This window comes from Phyllobates terribilis, unplaced genomic scaffold (assembly GCF_046119375.1).
Source record: "Phyllobates terribilis strain yellow unplaced genomic scaffold, ASM4611937v1 Scaffold_3__8_contigs__length_932513732, whole genome shotgun sequence".
Lineage (NCBI taxonomy): Eukaryota > Metazoa > Chordata > Amphibia > Anura > Dendrobatidae > Phyllobates > Phyllobates terribilis.
In genome coordinates, this window is record NW_027362763.1 from 587,119,004 (window position 1) to 587,139,925 (window position 20,922).

Below are 20,922 nucleotides of genomic sequence, written 5' to 3' on the forward strand. Positions count from 1 at the left end.
GGGTGGGGCTTCATAAAGGACCGGAACACCATGGGTGACGTCTTCGTTACCCGACGGGATGTCGAGTCCCACCTGCCAGAGGGTCACAAAGGCCGTGACCTCTACGTCGGTGACGAGGTAACGTTCACCCGGCACAAGTGTGCCAAGGGACCTTACGCCCTCCACGTGCATCGCCTGACAGAGGAGGAGTTGCGGTGTAGGGAGGAGGAGCCAGAAGACCCGGACGGGTTCAAGGCTAGAAGGTACTATGACTGAAATAGTACAAAGGACTGTATATAGTTACCTGTCGGGGTACCCAAGTAACCGTGGCTGCTTTAAAGTTTAGTCCCCGTTGGGACCAGTGAACAGTTTAACCCGTGTGTCCCCTACCCAAACCAGGCTGAGGACTGTGAGCAGCCATCCCTTTCCCTTTACTTGGCCGGGGACTGAGAACGGCCAAAACTTCCCTGTACATAGTTGCGCTTCCTAAGGCGCCCCCTACTGGTTTTATGAGAAACTGCTTATCAAAAGACTGTCGCACTTTACCTGGTCACGAGTTGCACGGTGACCAGAGGAGGAAGAAAGGAAGAGACGACGAGAATGTTATAATGATGTTTATATGAAAAAGTTTATATATATAATATTTTATATGTTTTATATGTTTATAAAAATTTGTATGTTTTGGTGTTTTTGTCTTTACAGCCCGAGGACGTGCTGTGGTTTACCAGGGGGGAATGTAGCACCCTGAGGATTCGGCTGCTACAGGAGTATTGCACCTCAACCCAGAGGTGTGATATTCCACTACCGGGTAAGGATGGAGTGTGGAACTGAGCTCAGATAGACTGCATGCACTACATACATCCCATTCCAGAGGAGCAGGCCGACGGCACTCCCACTTAGAAATGTGCAGGTGCGACCGAGCCTGTTCCTGGCTGGAGTGGGAGGGGGGTGGTACATCCCATGTAGTGTAGGGGCAGATAGGGGGAGCAGTCTGGGTAGTGATAGGAGCTCATTGGGTGCTGGTCACCTGAGCTCACACATAGAGGGATATATAAGGTGGGCACCAACTAAGATCAGGGTCAGACGCAGAGGAGCCTGTCAGACGCAGAGGAGCCTGTCAGACGCAGAGAGTCAGTCAGTGCAGAGGACAAGTCAGCAGAAGAGGAGGAGCGGAAGCTGGCAGAGGAGCAGCTGAAAGAAAGAGGCCCTGAAGAGAGAGAGTGGAGTGAAGAAAGACCCAGAGGGGGACAAAGAAGGGACCCAAGAACCCAAATAAGAACACCGGGTGAGGAGTCAGCAAGAGGGTACCGGAACCCAAGCTGGTGGGGGCAAAGACATTCCCCAGCCAGAGACCGGAGACCGTGGGCAGTGTCTGTCACGGTCACCCACTACATTCACCCTGAAGGCACACCACAGGAAGGGTCAGGGAACCTAAGGCCAAAGGTTGCCCAACAGAAGGCCCGAGGGAGCTGGACTTAGGTGAATCACTGGTGGGGACGGCTGAAGTAAGGACAGAGGGAGAGCTCAGGGCCACGCTCCGGACTTGTTTGGGGGTTGGCCGGATCCAGGACCTGGTGGACGCAGCACGGCTCGGGAGGTCACTTGGAGCTAGAGTGACCAGGAACATCTGCAGTAAGTAAAGACCCTTAACTGCACAACCCGAGTCTGTCATCATTACCGGCTGCACCGCACCACCACAACCCCCATCCTCTGCGCCTGTCCCCTCTGAGGCTATACCCCTCCCGTTGGGGGTTATCCCACCAAGCTGCACATCCACCATCAGCCTCAGCGGACCCTGCTGCAGCGGCGGCCACAGTGACCGCATTACAACGGGTGGCGTAGTCGACACAAAAGAACTTTAATAACATCTGTAGGACTGCCACATAACACTGAGATTGACGCCCTGGGCACGGGACCGGGTCACAGCCGCTCGGAGACTACAAACCCCCCCCCCCATCTGATCCGGTGCCGGGTATTCCCCTCAAAAAGGAATATGTCCCAGGGGGCGCGTCATATAAGCTTCCTGATTTTGTCTATTTGCTCTGGTCCTCCTCCTCCTCATCCTCCACCACCATACTTACCATATCACCATATCTACGTCTCTTGCAAGGGGCATTGGAGTTCCTCCAAATTTTTGCCAGCCGTTGCATTCACTGCATAGGCAAACAGTATGGGAGACACGCTTCCTAATAATGGGAACATTTTTTATCAGGTGTCCCTCGGACCTCTACGTCTCTTGCAAGGGGCACTGGAGTACCTCCAAATTTTTGGCAACCGTTGAATTCACGGCATAGGCAAACAGTATGAGAGACCCACTTCCTAATAATAGGAAAAAATTTTTCAGGAGACCCTAAGACCTCTACGTCTCTTGCATTGGGGTGCCTCCAAATTTTTGGCAGCCGTTGAATTCACTGCATAGGCAAACAGTATGGGAGACCCACTTCCTAATAATGGGAATATTTTTTTTCAGGAGGCCTTCCGACATCTACGTCTCTTGCAAGGGGCATTGGAGTGCCTACAAATTTTTGGTAGCCACTGCAGTCACGGCATACACAAGAACAGTATGGGACACCCACTCCTTTAAAATGGGAACATGTCGTTACTGAGGCCCACCTCTATGCGTCTTTAACCCCTTTCCGACGACGTCAGTAATAGTACGTAGCTGTGCCCTGGGACTTTTGGACCAGCTATGTATTATTACGCATAATGCGATCGCACCCACACACAAGCGGTGCAGGATGATCGCCGCCGGGTGTCATAGCTGACACCCGGTGCTAGGTGGAGGGAGAGTTCCCACACCGCCCCCAGCACATTAACCCCCGCAATGCTGCAATCGAAGTCGATCGCAGCATTGCGGGGGCAAGTGGGGAGGTAAGCGTCGATACTTACCTCCTCTCCGGCCTCCAGCGATGTCTGCGGCGGCTCCCGGATGTTGTCATGACGACCCGATCCCAGTAAAAACGTTGCTGGGATCGTCTGCCATGCACGATCCCCGCATGTTGTTTTTGGGTGTCTAACAACCGTGAAACGTGAGGCGGGCACTTGAACATGTCACTCGAGCACCCGCGATACATGGTATATACCCAAGTACCCGATGCAAACTCAAGTAGCGAGCACTTGCGCTCAAGACTGACAAGTTATTCAATAAGATGACCTAATGTTATCAAATTCTGTCGTATCTCTGGGTTTAAAATGTACACTATAGCCCTTGATAAAATCCTTGAGGGGTCTAGTTTCCAAAATGGAGTCAATTGTGGGGGGGTTTCCACTATTTAGGCACATCAGGGGCTCCCGAAATGCGACATGGCCAATTTTGCATACAAAAAGTCACACAGTGCTACTTCCATTCTGAACCCTGACGTGCGCCCAAACAGTGTATTTTCTCCACATATGGGGTATTGGCGAAATTGCACAACAGTTTATAGGTTCCATTTTCTCCTCTTACCCTTGTGAAAATAAAAAATTTGGGGCTAAAAAAAAATCATTTTTGTGGAAAAAGTTCGATTTTTTTATTTTCACGGCTCCATGTTATAAACTTCTGTTTAGCACCTGGGGGTTAAGGGTGCTCACGACACATCTAGATAAGTTCCCTGAGGGGTCTAGTTTCCAAAATGGTGTCACTTATGGGGGGGGTTTCCATTGTTTAGACACATCAGGGGCTCTCTGAGCGCAACATGGCGTCCGCTAATTATTCAAGCAAATTTTACATTCAAAAAGTCAAATGGCGCTCCTTCCCTTCTGAGCCCTGACGTGCGCCCAAACAGTGGTTTTTCCCCACGTATGGGGTATCTGCGTGCTCAGGGGAAATTGCACAACAAATTTTGGGGTCCATTTTTTTCCTGTTACCCCTGCAAAAATAAAAAAATTGGGTCTAAAGTAACATTTGTGTGAAAAAAGTTAAATGTTCATTTTTTTCCTCCACATTCCAAAAATTCCTATGAAGCACCTGAAGGTTTAATAAACTTCTTGAATGTGGTTTTGAGCACCTTGAGGGGTGCAGTTTTTAGAATGGTGTCACTTTTGGGTATTTTCTGTCATAAAGGCCCCCCTCAAAGTAACTTCAAATGTGATGTGGTCCCTAAAAAAATGGTTTGGTAAATTTTGTTGTAAAAATGAGAAATCGCTGGTCAACTTTTAACCCTTATAGCTCCCTAATAAAAAAATAATTTGGTTCCAAAATTGTGCTGATGTAAAGTAGACATGTGGGAAATATTATTTATTAACTACTTTGTGTGACATATCTCTCTGATTTAAGGGCATAAAAATTAAAATTTTGAAATTTTTCTAAATTTGACAAATTTCCGTTTTTTCACAAATAAACGCAAGTGATATTGAAAATTTTTTACCACCATCATGAAGTACAATATGTCACGAAAAAACATTCTCAGAATCAGCGGGATCCGTTGACGCGTTCCAGAGGTATTACATCATAAAGTGACAGTGGTCAGATTTGTAAAAATTGTCCCGGTCATTAAAGTGCAAACCACCCTCGGGGTTAAATAGCTGTTGGGGTTTTTTCCCAAATTTTGGCAGCTGTTGTACTCACGACATACCCTATAACTGGATAGCAGACCAGCTTCTTTCTAATGGGAACATGTCATTACTGTGGCCCACCTCTATGTTTCTTTAAATTGTTATTGGGGTTTTTCCCAAATGTTGGCAGCCCTAGCAGTCACTGCATACACAATAACAGTATAGCAGACCCATTCTTTAATAATGAGAACAACAAAGCATAGCTGACTGCTGGCCCTTTAAGAATAGTAAGGACCACCTGATAGCCCTATAAAAATAGTCTTTGTGACTTTCAGAGTCCCTCCTTCATAAATGAAACAGGATGTGTCTGATGATGTGTCACACACCACATGGCCAGATAAGGTAGTAAAATGTTAAAATTACATTTACCGGTGAATGTATTTTTCACCGTTGAAAGCAATGCAAAAGTGCAAAAACACTACGTGTGAACATAGGCCAAGGTGTGGAGGAGCATTTTTGGTTTTGTATATTTATTTTGCCTTATATACAAGTTTTTCACCCTGGATAGGATGAGTCGGTAAAAATGGCATAATACTCTGACCACATTGTTGACAGCAGTGACCTGGGAGTCAGAGATGCTTCCAGGGGTCTTCCCCATGCTGTTCCCATGTCATTTGAGCACTGTTCCCATCGATCTGGGCAATTTTTAGGCCCTCTGCAGACCGCCGGGTGGGGGGGGTGGCCGCCGAAAAAATACTCGAGTTTCCAATAGACTTACATTGGGCTCGTTGCTTGGACCGAGCACTCGAGCATTCCAATTTGCTCGAGCCGAGCAACGAGTACCCGAGCATTTTAGTGCTCGTTCATCACTACAGTGTATATCTCTGCATTTATGTGAATGTGTATATGTGTGACAGCCAGACATTAAAAAGCATATATGATTTAGCTAAAAGCGCCACAAAAAACAAAATGCCAAAACACCTTTACCTTTAAAAAAATAACTGGTATTTTTATATGCAAAATAAATTAATATATCTATAATGTTGTTTATAGCAAAAATACGATGGCAAAAAAAAATACCACCTCCCCATACCCAAAGAAGTTAATAAAAGTAAATCACTAAAAGGGCTGTTCCATTTAAAAAATTACTCCATAAGCTCAAGGGTATAAAAATAAATATATATATATATATATATATATATATATATATATATATATATATATATATATATATATATATATATATATATATACACACAGTGGGTATGGAAAGTATTCAGACCCCTTTAAATTCTTCACTCTTTGTTTCATTGCAGCCATTTGGTAAATTCTAAAAAGTTCATTTTTTTTCTCATTAAAGTACACTGTGCACCCCATCTTGACTGAAAAAAAAAAAAAAAAAACAGAAATGTAGAAATTTTTGCAAATTTATTAAAAAAGAAAAACTGAAATATCACATCGTCATAAGTATTCAGACCCTTTGCTCAGTATTGAGTAGAAGCCCCCTTTTGAGCTAGTACAGCCATGAGTCTTCTTGGGAATGATGCAACAAGTTTTTTTTACACCTGGATTTGGGGGATCCTCTGCCGTTCCGTCAGGTTGGATGGTGAACGTTGGTGGACAGCCATTTTCAGGTCTCTCCAGAGATGCTCACTTGGGTTTAGGTCAGGGCTATGGCTGGGCCAGTCAAGAATGGTCACAGAGTTGTTCTGAAGCCACTCCATTGTTATTTTAGCTGTGTGCTTAGAGTCATTGTCTTGTTGGAAGGTGAACCTTTGGCCAAGTCTGAGGTCCAGAGAACTCTGGAAGAGGTTTTCATCCAGGATATCTCGGTAATTGGCCACATTCATGTTTCCTTTAGTTGCAACCAGTCGTCCAGTCCCTGCAGCTGAAAAACACCCCCATAGCTTGATGCTGCCACCACCATGTTTCACGGTTGGGATTATATTGGGCACGTGATGAGCAGTGCCTGGTTTTCTCCACACATACCACTTAGAATTATCACCAAAAAGTTCTATCTTTGTCTCATCAGAACACAGAATCTTATTTCTCATAGTCTGGGAGTCCTTCGTGTGTTTTTGAGCAAACTCTATGCAAGCTTTCATATGTCTTGCACTGAGGAGAGGCTTGCGTCGGGCCACTCTGCCTTAAAGGCCCGACTGGTGGAGGGCTGCGGCAGTGATAGTTGACTTTGTGGAACTTTCTCCCATCTCCCTACTGCAGCTCTGGAGCTCAGCCACAGTGATCTTGGGGCTCTTCTCCCACGATTGCTCAGTTTGGCTGGACGGCCAGGTCTAGGAAGACTTCTGGTGGTCCCAAACTTCTTCCATTTAAGGATTATGGAAGCCACTGTGCTCTTAGGAACCTTGAGTAATGCAGAAATTCTTTTGCAACCTTGGCCAGATCTGTGCCTTGCCACAATTCTGTCTCTGAGCTCCTTGGGCAGTTCCTTTGAGCTCATGATTCTCATTTGGTCTGACATGCACTGTGAGCTGTGAGGTCTTATATAGACAGGTGTGTGCCTTTCCAAATCAAGTCCTATCAGTTTAATTAAACACAGCTGGACTCCAATGAAGGAGTAGAACCATCTCAAAGAGGATTACAAGGAAATGGACAGCATGTGACTTAAATATGAGAGTCTGAGCAAAGGGTCTAAATACTTTTGACTATGTGATATTTCAGTTTTTATTTTTTAATAAATTTGCAAAAATTTCTACATTTCTGGTCTTTTTTCAGTCAAGATGGGGTGCAGTGTGTACTTTAATGAGAAAAAAAATAACTTTTTAGAATTTACCAAATGGCTGCAATGAAACAATGAGTGAAAAATTTAAAGGGGTCTTAATACTTTCCGTACCCACTGTATATGCCAGTATGGCGGGAGCATATACAAGGATTGGGGACATATATGCCAGGATGGGGGGAGCATATACATGGATTGGGGACATATATGCCAGGATGAGGGAAGCATATACAAGGATAGGGGACATATACAATACAGACCAAAAGTTTGGACACACCTTCTCAATTAAAGATTTTTCTGTACTTTCATGACTATGAAAATTGTACATTCACACTGAAGGCATCAAAACTATGAATTAACACATGTGGAATTATATACTTAACAAAAAAGTGTGAAACAACTAAAAATATGTTTTATATTCTAGGTTTTTCAAAGTAGCCATCTTTTGCTTTGCATACTCTTGGCATTCTCTTGATGAGCTTCAAGAGGTAGTCACCGGTAATGGTCTTGCAACAATCTTGAAGGAGTTCCCAGAGATGCTTAGCATTTATTGGCCCTTTTGCCTTCACTCAGCGGTCCAGCCTACCCCAAACCATCTCGATTGGGTTCAGGTCTGGTGACAGTGGAGGCCAGGTCATCTGGCGTAGCACCCCATCACTCTCCTTCTTGGTCAAATAGCACTTACACAGCCTGGAGGTGCGTTTGGGGTCATTGTCCTGTTGAAAAATAAATGAAGGTCCAACTAAACGCAAACCGGATGGAATAGCATGCCGCTACAAGATGCTGTGGTAGCCATGCTCGTTCAGTATGCCTTCAATTTTGAATAAATCCCCAACAGTGTCACCAGCAAAGCACCCCCACACCATCACACCTCCTCCTCCATGCTTCACGGTGGGAACCAGGCATGTAGAGTCCATCCGTTCACCTTTTCTGCGTCGCACAAAGACACGGTGGTTGGAACCAAAGATCTCAAATTTGGACTCATCAGACCAAAGCACAGATTTCCACTGGTCTAATGTCCATTCCTTGTGTTCTTTAGCCCAAACAAGTCTCTTCTGCTTGTTGCCTGTCCTTAGCAGTGGTTTCCTAGCAGCTATTTTACCATGAAGGCCTGCTGCACAAAGTCTCCTCTTAACAGCTGTTTAAGAGATGTGTCTGCTGCTAGAACTCTGTGTGGCATTGACCTGGTCTCTAATCTGAGCTGCTGTTAACCTGCGATTTCTGAGGCTGGTGACTTGGATAAACTTATCCTCAGAAGCAGAGGTGACTCTTGGTCTTCCTTTCCTGGGGCGGTCCTCATGTGAGCCAGTTTCTTTGTAGCGCTTGATGGTTTTTGCAACTGCACTTGGGGACACTTTCAAAGTTTGCCCAATTTTTCGCACTTACTGACCTTCATTTCTTAAAGTAACGATGGCCACTAGTTTTTCTTTACTTAGCTGCTTTTTTCTTGCCATAATACAAATTCTAACAGTCTATTCAGTAGGACTATCAGCTGTATATCCACCTGACTTCTGCACAACATAACTGATGGTCCCAACCCCATTTATAAGGCAAGAAATCCCACTTATTAAACTTGACAGGCCACACCTGTGAATTGAAAACTATTTCCGGTGACTGCCTCTTGAAGCTCATCAAGAGAATGCCAAGAGTGTGCAAAGCAGTCATCAAAGCAAAAGGTGGCTACTTTGAAGAACCTAGAATATAAGACATATTTTCAGTTGTTTCACACTTTTTTGTTAAGTATATAATTCCACATGTGGTAATTCATAGTTTTGATGCCTTCAGTGTGAATGTACAATTTTCAAAGTCATGAAAATACAGAAAAATCTTTAAATGAGAAGGTGTGTCCAAACGTTTGGTCTGTACTGTATGCCAGGATGGGGGGAGCATATACAAGGATGGGGGACATATATACCAGGATGGGGGGGAGCATATTCCTTTAAATCTGCAGTCTGGTACCCCTGCTCCTGTCTGTTGCTACTCTCTGCAGCCCCCATCGGCTCTCTGCATGAGTTGTTTTTTTCTAAACTAAAGCCTCAGCATTCAGGTTAAACTGCAGTGTTGGCATTTTGTGATAAATAAGTGTGTTTTGAGTTGCAGTTTGGGCACTCGGTCTCTAAAAAGTTAGCCAGCACTGCCTAGAAGCTCAGTTTTTTTGTTTTTTTTTGTGTCCCTGAACCTACATAGTAATAACATTTTATATTGGACAACCGCTTTAAGGCTATGTGCGCACGATCAGGATTTGAAGCAGAAATTTCCTGAGCGTTTCTGCATCTCCTTGGCAGGAAAAACGCTGGGCGTTTTTTATGTGGTTTTTGAAGCGTTTTTGTACATCAATGAATGCTTTTTGGAGCTAAATAAAGTTATCTGACATTGCTTAAATCCTTGGATTACCATCAGAACTGGGGTAAGTATATTGGTTAATTTGAATAATTAAAGAATGTGTCTGTTGTATTTCAAATAAAGTGTTTACTCTGTGTCTGTGTGTTTATTTAACTCTTTACTTTACTTTAATTAGTTTTGGTAATGAAAAGGTTTGATTAACACCTTGTCATCACCAAACAAAAGAGCTAGGTGTCAGCTAATACCATTCACCCAATCTTCATTAGCATTTCTATTTATGTAATTTATGCGGCTGCTGTGAGCTGCTATTTTTAGCCTGGGAAGGTGCCATTTGCAAAGATGATCCCTGGCCATAATTAACATCTCACAGCTGCTTCCTTAGCTGCTATGTCCCCCCGATCAGCACTCAGCAGCGATTTGGACGCAGCACATTTTTGTTGTGTCCAAGACACAAGACTGTGTTCTAATGCCACACTTTCGGAACATGCGATTCCACCGCATATAATGACACTTCAATCGGTCAAAATCTGCAGCGGAGAATGGTGTGTCCGCTACAGAAATTTACATTATGCAGGTGAGTTTGGGTACATGGCCACGGTCAGGAGCCGCTGCAGGTTTGAAATTGCGTGTTTATACAGCGTCAAACCCGCAGCGTCCAGATATTTCAGCATAGTGAATGGAATCTCGAAAAATCCCATGTCCACTATGCATGCATCAGAGGCTGCGGTTCACCCGTGGACACTGACATGTGGCGCGTCTTTCAGGACCGCAGCATGTCAAATTCTCTTGTGAAGTCGCTAAGTCTCCGCAACAGAAATATGACCACTAGAATGTATAGAATGAGGTAAATACGCATGGTTTAGTGAACACGTGTTTTTACCTGCGTTCAACAGAATGCAACGTTTTGGAAGCAGCAAAAAATGTGTCCAAAGCGCTGCTACGTCGGCATCGTGGGCACAGAGCCTAAAATGAAAAAAAAATGGCGTGGGGTCCTGCATCATTTTTATAACCAGCAGAGGGAAAGCCAACCGCTGGGGGCTATTAGGAGCCGGGGAAGCGGCCATTAGCCAACAATGTTCCCTGGCTATTAATATCAGCCCACAGCTGTTTAGCCTTTACTGGCTAGATTACAGGGGGACCCCAGAAAAAAAATTGACGTGGGGTCCCCCTATAAAATTTAACCAGCAAAGGCTAGACAGTTGCGGGTTGATATTAATAGCCAGGGAAGGGGCCATGAATACAAGCCCCTCTGTGGCTATTAATATCACCCCTCAGCAGTCCCAGAAATGGCGCATCCATAAGATGGGCCAAATCTGGCGCTTAGCCTCAGCTCTTCCCACTGCCCTGTAGCGGTGGCGAGTGGGGTAATTGGGTTGGGGTTCACATCAGCCTTGTATTGGTGGCTTATGTGAAGCCCAGGTTAGTAATGGAGGGCGTCTATAAGACGCCCCCATTACTATCTACATAGTAAAGTTATCGCTGCCTTTTCAATAAAAGACACAGCCAGAATAAAGTATTTTAATGAAATAAAAAACCCACTGGTTCTACAATTTTTTTTTATTACACTCCGTCCACGAAGCCATCGATCTTCTGAAAAAAACGTAAAATAACAAACAACCCTATTCCTCACCTGACCGCCGTCAACGACGTAGTCCACGTACCGCCGAGTGTCCCACGACGATCCGAGTCACTTCTACAGCAGTGACATCAGACATCACTAATGTCACAGCTGTAGAAGATTGCACTGTACACTGACAGGGGGGTAAAATCACCAATATCAGTATACATGCTGCAGGGGGTCACTAGGGTTGATCAGCTGATCAGCCCCGATGAGCTTACGATCAGTTAATGGTCACGTGACCATCAGCTGATCGGTGACGTCACCGATCAGATGATGGTCACGAGACAGCTCAGCTGATCTGTGATATCAGCGCAGGTCCTGGAAGAACAGTATACTGTGGACTGTGGGGAGCGAGCGCGCTCCCCGCAGTATACTGCCGGCAGGAGAAGATCGCCACTGGGGGCCGCCTGATGGGTGAGTTAATTTATTCTTTTTTTTTTTTTTTTACAGCGCGTGGTAACTGGCTTGGCTGGGAAGACTACTGCTCCTCCCATCCACGCCGCTCCCACTGTTATCAGTGGGAGCGACGGTCGGGATGAGAGGAGTTGTAGTTCTCCGCTCCAACCGCGTTTCTGACGCAAATTCGCGGCCATTGACTGTAATTGAAACTCAAAAAAATCCACACATACAGTACAGACCAAAAGTTTGGACACACCTTCTCATTTAAAGATTTTTCTGTATTTTCATGACTATGAAAATTGTACATTCACACTGAAGGCACCCAAACTGTGCAAAGCAGCCCTCAAAGCAAAAGGTGGCTACTTTGAAGAACCTAGAATATAAGACATATTTGCAGTTGTTTTACACTTTTTTGTTAAGTATACACTGTGTTCCAAATTATTATGCAAATTATATTTTCTCAGATTTTCCCAAATTACCTATATGAATTGCAGTCATTGTAATTTTCCAGTCAAATAACTATTAGAGTACAATTGAAAGGTTTTTCTACAAACTGCCTATGATAACAGTATATTTTTAAAAAAATAAAACACTCAAACTGCACTCAAAATGCATGTTCCAAATTATTATGCACAGCAGAGTTTTCAACCTTTTCATTTTAATAAAGAACAAAAAAATGGTCATTTTTGAAATTCTAAGCATTAGCAGATTATTACAAACTGAAATCAAACAGTTTTCAACTCAAAACTTTATTCTAGGTGATGTTACATTTGCACATAGGACCCCTTGTTCGAAAGGAGCTTCTGAACTCTCTCGTCCATTGAATTTGTCAGGTTTTGGATGGTTTCTGCTTTAATTGTTTTGCATGAGGACAGAATACCCTCCCAGAGCTGTTGCTTAGATGTGAACTGCCTCCCACCATCATAGACACTCCTTTTGATGATGCTCCAGAGGTTCTCAATATTTGAGGTCAGGGGAGCATGGGTGCCACACCATAAGTTTGTCCCCTTTCATGCCCATAGCAGCCAGAGATGCAGATGTGTTATGTGCAGCATGAGACGGGGCATTATCATGCATGAAATGATCTCGATGGTCCAGATGGATGGAGTGGAGGATGGCTGGTTGATGGACACCCCATGCAAACACGGCTACGGCGCCAACAAGGAGGAGGTGGAGTAATGTTTTGGGCTGGAATCATGGGGAGAGAGATTGTCGGCCCTTTTAGGATCCCTGAAGGGGTAAAGATGAACTCCATAATGTATGTTGAGTTTCTCAAACAGCACTTCCTGCCATGGTTCAAGAAGAAGAACCATGTATTCCGCAGCAAGATCATTTTCATGCATGATAATGCCCCGTCTCATGCTGCACATAACACATCTGCATCTCTGGCTGCTATGGGCATAAAAGGGGACAAACTTATGGTGTGGCACCCATGCTCCCCTGACCTCAACCCCATTGAGAACCTCTGGAGCATCATCAAAAGGAGTGTCTATGATGGCGGGAGGCAGTTCACATCTAAGCAACAGCTCTGGGAGGGTATTCTGTCCTCATGCAAAACAATTGAAGCAGAAACCATCCAAAACCTGACAAATTCAATGGACGAGAGAGTTCAGAAGCTCCTTTCGAACAAGGGGTCCTATGTGCAAATGTAACATCACCTAGAATAAAGTTTTGAGTTGAAAACTGTTTGATTTCAGTTTGTAATAACCTGCTAATGCTTATAATTTCAAAAATGACCATTTTTTTGTTCTTTATTAAAATGAAAAGGTTGAAAACTCTGCTGTGCATAATAATTTGGAACATGCATTTTGAGTGCAGTTTGAGTGTTTTATTTTTTTAAAAAATATACTGTTATCATAGGCAGTTTGTAGAAAAACCTTTCAATTGTACTCTAATAGTTATTTGACTGGAAAATTACAATGACTGCAATTCATATAGGTAATTTGGGAAAATCTGAGAAAATATTTGCATAATAATTTGGAACACAGTATATAATTCCACATGTGGTAATTCATAGTTTTGATGCCTTCAGTGTGAATGTACAATTTTCATAGTCATGAAAATACAGAAAAATCTTTAAATGAGAAGGTGTGTCCAAACTTTTGGTCTGTACTGTACCTGCGGGTTTGCTACGTTTCAATGGACCTCAATGGGTGCAAATTTGCTGCTGGATAGCGGTAGAAATGGTCCTGCTGCGTTTTTTAATGCAATGCGAATCCGCAGCGTAAATTTACGCATCATGTGCACAGCACATCTGGATTAGCGTTGCTATGCATGGCAGACTTATTAACAAGCGTTTTCGCAGTGTTCCCGTGGCAGGAAAACTGCCGCGAAAATGCATCAAGAACGCATCGTGTGAACTTAGCCTAAATGATATTGCACCCTCTGTTGACGGCATTGACAAAATCAAGACCTTATATAAACTTAAGAATAAAAAAGATAGGACTTTGGGAAACTAAAAAAAATACTGAATCTTGAAGGCTTAAAAGTGAACATGTATAGCTAGGACCACATTAGGGTTTTTTTTTTTTGTATTGTTATAGTAACAGAAAAATGAAACTAAAAATAAAAAAAATTGATCTGTCACATAATAGAAAAAAATGGCAATTGACAGAACCAATTGAATATAATCAGGTCTTTGTTGTTTCCATTAGTGTCCATCTTTTCAGCGCAAAAAAAATGTGCAGCATGTTGTACCTGTTCTAGTGAATATAATGAAACTTGTGACTGAGCCTCCTAACAAATATTACAACACAAAGATGTACCTAGCCTGGGCACTGAAATTTAGAGTGGGCCCCTGGAGTCAGTTCCACTGGTGGGCCCTAGGCACTCCAGTCCGACACTGTATGGGAGAGTTGGACAAAATGGCTGCCAGCCAAACGATCCACCAAACCATCGTTCAGCCAACAGCAATCTAATCTATATGGGACGCTTACAAAGAATCTGTCATTTGAAACAAACCTCCTAAGCCATCTATATGGCACACATCTCATAGGGAGTGGAATAAAATGCCCCCTTTCATTTAAAATAAACCATGGACGCAAATTCTCAGCGAGATCAGTGTTCGGCCCATAGATCTTAACAGCTCATTTACATATAAGAAAAATATGGATTTCTTTGGAATCAGACATCAGATCGCAGATATCAATGAATCATTTTACTCAACTTTCTCTGATCTAGATGTCCATGCTGACAGATTCCCTTTAAGCTCTTATATTGACCAGAGACTTTTGCTGCTTTAAAGCCTGTTATGGCAAAATGAAAACGAAGTCTTCTCCCTTTGTTCACGAGTTTAGTTGTGCCTAAGCGATCACATAGACTTGTATATGTGATTCTAAGGGTACGTTAACTCTTTGCGTTTTTACTGCATATTTTTTGCACATTTTTGTGGCAGAAAAAAATGTAGTGTGTTACAGTCCCAGCAAAGTGAATGATCTTTATGAAATCTCTTGTGCACACAGCTTAATTTTTCCTTGCAGATATGAAGCTTCAAAGTGTTTTTTCAAATCTACAGCATGTCAATTCTTTCAACATTTTTGCAGCATTTTTCACCCATTCAAATTAATGGAAAAGAAAGCAAGTAAATACCCATCAAAAACGCATGTGTGAATGCAGAGAAAACACATATCAATGTGTATAATCACTTCCACTTTTCACATTTATGTTCTTCCGGGGCAGAAACTTGTTTAATCTTCTGTAAATATAGCCTACTCACTTCTATTCACAAACAATCATCAGCATTCTTAAAAGGTATCTCCACTTTACAAATTATCCACATGATATGCTATAAATTTCCAATAAATTTGGGCCCCAACCTTGGGATCCACACCTACATGGAGGACAGAGTCCATTGACCAGCTTGCTGAAGAAGCTACTGCATCCAAACGGAGAATTACAAAAAGAGATAGCAGGACTTATGTGCAGCTCTCTATACTCACTGTTATGGGACTAACAGAAATGGCGTACATCGCGGTTTCTGTAATGTCCATAGAAGCAAATGAAGGCTGTAAAGCACATGCATGGCTATGTCTCCATCCACACAGTAGCTTGCTTCACTGGACAGGTTGTGGACCAAGTAACGCTGTACGTAATACAGGGACCTGTATTGATCAGCCATTTATGGCACATCCTATTGATATAGCAAATATGTTTAAATTGGGAATACCCCTTTAACAATTTTGAATGGTTATTTTTTTCAGAACACTGAGTAAAATTCTAGATGGTTAGGATTAATAGTGTGAGGCAGTGAGAGGAATCATATACATGGATCAGTATGTGTCCCCCAAGATGTGCATCTTAGTATACTTAACACACTGGAGAGCATTGTAATTACAGCCATAGAAGAGAAAGTCTACAGGAACAGCAACTAAAACAGGACGTTTAACAGCAATAGCTGTGGTTGAGGTGCAAAATAAAAGTAAGTGTGGACTTGGTCAAGCTATTTGAGCAAGTCGGATTTAGGAAAACCTGACATGGGCTTTTATTTTTGGAGAGATCTGTAGGATGGTAGTGGGATGGATTTCTCCCTCCACTCCGGGTCTTGGGAGTGGCCCATGTCCACAAAAAACATTTAAACTTTCAAGTAAGGTTTGGATGTGTCAGTGTTTTATTTGCAACATATGGAGGGTTGGTCTGCACTCCGCAGATAAGGCGAGGTGCTGGTGAGGTGGAGGTAATCCACGAACCAATGATTAGAAATTCACCGCACACTTCTGGTAGCCAGTTATCAGGACAAGTTTATTACCATAAATAGTGAGTGTGACATGTGCACACATATATGAAAGATGCAGGAAATGCGACTGAAAACAATTTAACGTTTCGACCCAGCAGGGTCTTTTTCATATAAAGTCGCTTATGCAGGTGGGGTATATGGGTGCTCCCGCGCCTTCATCAAGTGTTTTGTTTGCAAGCAGCAGAGCAGGAGGCGCTATGCAGGACAGGTCTGTGTGAGCCTGAACTCAGGTCAGAGAAGGCAAAGCTACTGACACACCTACGAGTGATACAGTGGTGCAGTCGCCCTCGGCAACCGACTGTTCTGGACGATCCAGCTGCGAACCAGAGGATAAAGTTCTGGATTTCGTTTGTGAGTTAGAAAATAGAGATATTTAAATTGGACAAATCTGGGTCGCTGCCTCTTTATCGCACTGTCATGAAACCCGCTGCATTACAATAGCTAGATATAGGCTTCCTCTCTTTCCTAATAACAACTACATATTAATTTGAAAGATCAGTAGCAGCCTTCAGTAAAGAAAAAATATTTCACAATTTGAAGAAGAATATTTACCTTCAGGGGACCTTTTACATGATCATCCTGCACTTCTACAGTTGTGGCATCCCGTCGAAATGTTACCTAAGTAAAATCAATTAAATAATGAATAAACAGTTCAGATTTACTAGAACAGCAACACGGGGTTAAATGTGGAACAGATTAATGGATAGTTTAAATTCATATCCAAGTTTACATATGGCAATGGCAAACAGGAAGGACCAACTGTCCAATACGTCCTATTGAAAAAATATACAAAGAACTTTCAGTAAACACAATAAAAGAAGAAATATTTTTTACAGCTTCCTTAGATGTTCAGTTTTCAGTGATTGAAGTCAGAAGAATCTAGTTCATGTAACATGCTTTCACAACAACCAGTGCCATACTGCTAATAGTGGCAGGCCACATGGCTGCTATGAGGCCCATTAATTGGGGGGTGAGGGTCGGAGCCAAATTGCGCTGCTTAACGTCACAATTTCAATGGTATCTACATTGCAGGATGCAGAGACAGTTGAATATGAGCCTGGAACAGGGAGCCATCTATGCATCTTAGGCCACGGCCCCCCTATCAGTATTTGGTCAGTATTCGGTCGGTATTTTTTCTCAGGAGTGGGTGATAAATGCAGAATTGGTGACTTGTTTCTATTATACCTTTTCTCTTATTGTTCCTCACCTGGTTTTGGCTCCAACTCCTGAGAAAAAATACTGATAGTGGGGCCGTAGCCTTAGTCTCAGTGCGGCAGGGCCAATTACGTCACTATATCGTGTCTGCTGAAAGGAGTCTTTGTTCACATGCTGCACAAAGTAGAGCAGTGTATCAGGGGAACAGGGTGAGTGGAGTAGTTTTTCAACTTTTTATTTCATCAGTAAGTAATTTTGGGGTCCATCTTAATGTGTGCAAGACTGTGGGAGCCATCATACTATGTGGGTGGGCTGTGGGATTCATTATACTGTATGAGAAGGAATTGTAGGGGGCATCATACTGCTTGGGAGGTGGGGGAGGGGGACTGTGGAAGCCACCATATTGTGTGGGGGAGTTTGGAGCCATCATACTGTGTTGTGGGGCCATCATACTGTGAGGGAGGCTATGGGAGCCATCATACTGTGTGTATGGGGCTGTGGGGGCCATCATAGTGTTTGGGTGTCATCAAACTGTGTTGGGAGGGCTGTAGAGGCATCATAATGTGTAGCGGGCTTTGGTGGCCATCATACTATGTGGGTCGGCAGTAAGGGCCATCATTGTGTGTAGGGGGGAATCATACTGTGTGGTAGCTTGTGGGGCCATAAAACTGTGTGGGGTGCTATGGGGGTCATCATACTGCGTGGGGAGGGCTGTAGGGGCCAACATGCTATGTGCTTGTGGGATAGATCACACCATGTGGGAAGAGATTGTGTGGGCGTCATACTGTGCAGGGTGGTAACTGTGAAAGCCATCATACTGTGTAGTGGGTATCATACTGTGGAGGGGGGGGCTGTGAAGCCATGATACTATGTGCAGGAGGGCCATCATACTGTGTGGAAGTGACAGGGGGGGGGCATCAAATTGTTTGTGGTGGTCCATCATACTATCGGGGCCAACATACAGTGTGGGGAGTTGTCAGGGTCATCATACTGTGTGTGGGTATCATATAGTGTTGGTGAGGACTTTGGGGGCTATCAATGTGTTGGTGGCTAAGGGCGCCATCATACTGCGTGGGCACACTGTGGGGGCCATTATATTGTGTAGTGGACATCAGATTGTGGGGGGGGGGCTGTGGGGGTCATCATATTGTGTGGGGGGATCATAGTGTGTGTCGGCCATCATACTGTGTTTGGGGGGCTGTAGTTGCCTCATACTATGTTGGGGGTCATTGTGTGAGCCATTTAATGTGTAGAGGAACTGTGAGGATATCACACTGTATTAGTGACCACTTCCGGGGGCATCATACTCTATGGGGGCCATTAAAAGGGTATCATATTGAGTGAGAACACGAAGGGGCTTCAAGAGAGACAAAATTACTTTGTTCGTGCTGCAATACATCTTGCTCTCCCTGTCTTTTAAGAGTTGGGAAGATTCATATGCGCCGTGACCCCACCAACTCTGCTGAATATATATTTTTAATGGAGGAGGGCCCAATTATTACTTTTGCTATGGGGCCTCATGATGTCTAGAACCTGTCACTAGGTTTGCCCCATATGAGATAGTGTCCCCACCTTTCAGCCCTCATATACAGCATACTAATTTGCTGTGTATATGCGCCCAATCCAGCCTGCAACAAAAGAACAACACCTTTTATTATACTCACCTACAGGACAGTCAAATCTGAGGAGCGTCGCTGGTCCTGGTCCAGCAACTCCCTTCTTTTGATGCTGTCCTCCTTCTGTGCCTCCTGTGGATGACGCGTGCCACGTCATCGACACAGGGTCCCCGGCATCGTGATCCTGCGCAGGTGTACTTCTCTGTTCAGTTGAGGGCAGAGCAAAGTACTGCAGTTTGAATGCGCAGGGGCTCTTTGACCTTTCCTGGCGCATGCTTACTGCAGCACTTTGCTCGGCCCTCAACAGGACAGAGAAGTACGCCTGCGCAGGATCACGATGCCGGAGACCCTGTATGGATGACGTAGGGACAAGTCATCCACACAAAGTACAGAAAAAGGACGGCATCGAAAGAAGAAGGGAGGCTCAGGACCAAGACCAGCGACACCCCTCGGACCAAACCGCCATGTATGTAAGTATAATAAAAGGTGTTTTTCTTCTGTTGCAGGCCGGATCGGGAGCATATACACAGCATATTAGTATGCTGTATATGAGGGCTGAAAGGTGGTGGCCGTATCTCATATCGGCCAAACCTGGTGATAGGTTCCCTTTAAGTGCAAATAAACTTTTAAGCATTTCTTGTATGTTTAGCAGATTAATCTCTGGACTCTGATACCAATTAAAAAGAAGGGGCAGAAGAACTTAAACTTTTCATCAAATGTGCATAAGAATTGTAGGGAAACAGAGAGCACCAGACAATAGGGTGATACCTTTATAAAAAGATATATTAAAACCAGGTAATTTGCTCACCTGAGCGAGTTGTGTAGGCACAACTCCTGTGAAAGCTCTAAAATGGTGGCTGCTGCCCCGCGACTGGGGAATCCACTCCACTAGGATGCTTGAAGGAAAACACAAAATCACAGTTTTGGGCTGCGCTAACCCAAATGATGATCCTTGATCCAATACAGTGGTATGTAAAAGTTTGGGCACCCCTGGTCAAAATTACATTGTGAACAGTTAAGCAAGTTGAAGATTAAATGATCTCTAAAAGGCCTAAACTTAAAGATCACACATTTACTTCGTATTTTAGGCCAAAAAATAAATATTTTCATCTTTAATATTTTAAAAATTACAAAAAGGAAAATAAGCCGATGCAAAAGTTTGGGCACTTTGCATAGTTAGTACCTAGTACACTACACCAAAGAAAAAGTTTTGTTGATCAACACACATTAAGTATGTGAATATCCACTATATAATTGCACAAATTCTACTAAAAAATGTGAATAAACACAACATATAGAAAAATGTTCAATAAAAACATGTTTATCAATACATAAAGATAAAATTTTTTTTTTTATGGGGGTTAAAAGGGAGAGTATAACATACAGAGAGGATCAAATCATGCACAGGAAAAATCACAGGGAAATGTTTAAAAAGTGGGTGTAATAAAAAAAAAAAAGGAATTAAACTGAGCAGTAATTCGGTTTCCAGGTAGTCTCTTAGGACAGCATGATAGGAGGTAGTGCTTCCTTGACCTATAATGGGACAGGATCACAGAGAGGTTAAAAGGCCCCTCCCACCTCCACCCTCCAGTGTTTTTTCCCAATTACCATCGAAGGATGGATGCAAATGGTCTATACGAGTCACTAGAAACTCATATGTAAGAAAAACTTTAACGGCTCCAGCTCAACCCAGAGCCATGGTGACCAGACGAACGAATAACCCATGGGAAGACCAATCCCGCGCAGGCCCAAGCAAAAAAATAAGGGAGGGAAATAAGGGTGCTGTCCCGAGGGACTACCTGGAAACAGAATTACCGGTAGGTCTAATTCCCTTTTTCCAGTAAGTCCCTCAGGAAACCATGAT

The 20,922-nt window shown here is 43.5% G+C and overlaps 1 protein-coding gene across 2 annotated transcripts in view; it reads right to left on the reverse strand.

Annotated features, from left to right (window-relative positions):
- The window catches only part of ARID4B (AT-rich interaction domain 4B), a 593,887-nt gene that overhangs the window by 456,164 nt on the left and 116,801 nt on the right, over positions 1–20,922 (reverse strand). For both annotated transcript variants that reach the window (XM_073671468.1, XM_073671469.1), the window contains one exon: positions 16,840–16,905. In XM_073671468.1, coding sequence (XP_073527569.1) covers positions 16,840–16,905 — 66 coding nt within the window. The remainder of the gene's footprint in view (positions 1–16,839; positions 16,906–20,922) is intronic.